The sequence below is a fragment of the Nanorana parkeri genome, unplaced genomic scaffold (genome assembly GCF_000935625.1).
Source record: "Nanorana parkeri isolate BGI_ZX_2015 unplaced genomic scaffold, ASM93562v1 scaffold3215, whole genome shotgun sequence".
Classification (NCBI taxonomy): Eukaryota; Metazoa; Chordata; class Amphibia; order Anura; family Dicroglossidae; genus Nanorana; species Nanorana parkeri.
The window spans coordinates 55,739-57,366 of record NW_017309483.1 but is presented as its reverse complement, the minus strand read 5'-3'; the positions used below and the strand labels follow the sequence as shown (position 1 = coordinate 57,366).

Genomic DNA, 1,628 nt, shown 5'->3' with positions numbered 1-1,628 from the left:
AATACAAGTTTTTAATCTGGTACATGGAACATTTTAAAACACTTGTTTAATAGTGCAAAGAAACTTATAGCAAACAAATGCCAGTTTACTGTATTCAGAGTGTTAGATGATGTTTGATTGCTATGAATCAGCATGGCTCTTTTCACTGTCCTATTTAATAAAACTGCAGATGGCCTTTGTCACAACTATTAAGTTAAACTAAATCTTTCCTTTTTTTTAAGAGTCCTAAAGTAAAGTTTTTTTTAACCTGCTACAAATATCCTTGTTTTAAATTATTTCTATTGTTTGTGTTTTTCTTTTGCAGCTTTCACTACAAAATGCCTATCCTCAAACAGTCCAGCTCTCACGCAAAGAAACGAACCCGCATAGATCGAGAGATGATCAGTGCCCCTTTAGGGGATTTTAGACACACAATGCACGTTGGTAGAGGTGGGGATGTGTTCGGAGATACATCTTTTCTCAGTAACCATGGCCCTGCCTCTGCTCCACCAGTGGAAGTACCAACCTCTAAGAAAAATGGCCATCTAAAACTGACTGGAGATCATGAAGAAAATAAAACATCTGACTCACTAAGTCACCTTTCTCAGTCCTCAGGAATAGGCTCTGGTGCAGGAAGCATTTCTTCCAGCCCTGTTAATCATGCACCATCTAAAGAAGACAGCCTATGGAATAGCAGCAATTCTGGTTGTCACTCAGATCAAGTAGATTGGCTACCACTGGATTGTGGGCTTAAACATGCCGAATCGATTTTGTCTTTCCATTTTGATCTTGGCCCATCTTTTTTGGATGATGTTTTGGGTGTAATGGACAGAGATGCTCCCTCTGACTGGAATAGTCCAGATGACCAATGTGATTACAAATTTTCTGCAGAAAGCAGTAAGCTTACACAGCTGTCTTCCATCACGGAGTCCCCAGGAAGCCATTACAGTCTCTCTACCACACTTCCTGTAACCAACCCTACCTTGGAGTACAGTTCAAATGTCCTCTATGACAACTTGGAAGGAAACCAATCAGCTTATGAAGGGGATAGTGAAGAAGAAAAACGATCTATCTATGAAGGGGTTGCTGACACTCCAGCACAAAATGAAAACCATTTTCACACTATTCACTATGAAGAGCTTGATGAAGAGGAGGAAGTTGGCCAAGGATATACATTTGAAGAAGACCTTGATGATGAGATTGGTGTATAGGAATACAAACTATAAAATACATAAACTTTATGGACTTGCTCACATGTTTCTATGGTAAACATGGTGGGGCACAGAGAAACGGCTTCATATGGTATAAATGTTATACATTGGACTGTATACAGAAAATAACTTTTTTTTTTTCTGTCTATTCAAAAAGAATATACTTTATACAGAGCCAATTTCCACTTTATCTGTTCCTGTTCTGGGAATTTAAGACTTGTAACTTTTCACTGAGTAATAAGACAAATTTTCATAGATATTAGCCTGAAAAATAGGTCTTAATACCCACTGGTTGAGGGAATTGAGCATTTTCGGATTTTTTTTGTTTGTGTAATATAAAATGTAATTTATCCTGATGTTTCATTATTGTAGATTTTTTTTTTTTCTCCTTGTAAAATTTTCTTTGTTGAAAATGTTTCACTCCCGTTATTGATGCAT

At 37.1% G+C, this 1,628-nt stretch overlaps 1 protein-coding gene across 1 annotated transcript; it reads left to right on the top strand.

Moving 5' to 3' along the window:
- The first annotated feature begins 298 nt into the window (after positions 1-298).
- Positions 299-1,381, top strand: LOC108802919 (cdc42 effector protein 4-like). Its single transcript, XM_018574764.1, has one exon. It carries the CDS (start codon positions 318-320, stop codon positions 1,188-1,190), a length of 873 nt encoding a protein of 290 aa, XP_018430266.1. The 5' UTR covers positions 299-317; the 3' UTR covers positions 1,191-1,381.
- The last annotated feature ends 247 nt before the right edge of the window (positions 1,382-1,628 follow it).